The sequence below is a fragment of the Antrostomus carolinensis genome, unplaced genomic scaffold (genome assembly GCF_000700745.2).
Source record: "Antrostomus carolinensis isolate BGI_N321 unplaced genomic scaffold, ASM70074v2 scaffold31089, whole genome shotgun sequence".
In the NCBI taxonomy this organism is placed as follows: domain Eukaryota; kingdom Metazoa; phylum Chordata; class Aves; order Caprimulgiformes; family Caprimulgidae; genus Antrostomus; species Antrostomus carolinensis.
This window is the reverse complement of record NW_010336916.1, coordinates 374-1,315: the sequence shown is the minus strand read 5'-3', so window position 1 is coordinate 1,315 and position 942 is coordinate 374. Positions and strand designations below refer to the sequence as shown.

At 59.8% G+C, this 942-nt stretch overlaps 1 protein-coding gene across 1 annotated transcript in view; it reads right to left on the bottom strand.

The window, feature by feature from the left end:
• Nucleotides 1-422: 422 nt before the first annotated feature.
• Nucleotides 423-942, bottom strand: part of LAMTOR2 (late endosomal/lysosomal adaptor, MAPK and MTOR activator 2) — a gene marked incomplete at its 5' end in the record, with an annotated part of 682 nt that continues 162 nt past the window's right edge. The window contains 2 exons of the mRNA XM_029086751.1: nucleotides 423-479; nucleotides 744-856. Coding sequence (XP_028942584.1) covers nucleotides 423-479; nucleotides 744-856 — 170 coding nt within the window. The remainder of the gene's footprint in view (nucleotides 480-743; nucleotides 857-942) is intronic.

Genomic DNA, 942 nt, shown 5'->3' with positions numbered 1-942 from the left:
AAACTGGGGAAGGAAGGGAGCCCCCACCTCCCCCCGAATACAGCCAGGCAGTGGTGATGTCCCCACTCAGCCCTGTTGTCCTCACTCCCCCTTGACACAAGCCCCTCGCATCCCCTGCCCCATTTTTCCCTGGCCCATCCCAGAGCTCCGGGCACCCCAAAGCCCTGCCCAGGACACCGCACGTGCATTTTAACCCCAGCTCCTCCTTTTACTCACAAAAGACACAAAAGGACACAAACATCAGACACATTTTTATTCCCCCCACACACATATTTTTTTGCTCCCCACACCTGATTTTTAAAGGCCACACTAAAGCAAGACCAAGCTCTGGGATGCCCATGGGGCCCCCACCCGCACTGGTGACAGCGTTGAAACAAGGAGCCTTTGCAGGGTGACGTGTCCAAGCCCCTCCGCTCCCGTGCTCAGGATGCAGCCACCTGCGTGAGCGGCTCCTCCAGGTACTGGACCAGCGCCTGCGCCTGCGAGCGGAGAGCGACGTTGAGGTGGATTTTGTAACCCACGTGCCCACCACCCACTTCTTTTCATTTATGTTTCATTTTAGAGCTTTCAAAAGGTGTGGTGTGGCACCTGGGCTGGTACAGCCTCTGCAAGGAAAGAGGCATCCCAGGCACCACAGCTTCCTCCACCACTCCCATCCTCATCCTCCTCAATAGCTCTTTCCCATCCCTCAGCAGGGACACAGCCCTGCAGTCCCCCCCCGGCCCCCTCCCCACTGGCATTACCTTGGCCTTCAGCATCCCAAATCCAACGGTCTCCTTCGCGTACATGCAGAGCAGCAGGTTTGCCACCCGGGTGATGGCCACCCGTCCCTCCTGCCCAGGGAGAAACAGCACCCATGGAAGCCCTGGCAGGGTTCCGGGGGACCCCCAGAGCCACGGTGGTGTGGGGATCCCCAAGGAGGGGAGGGCAGCCCCCAGCCCC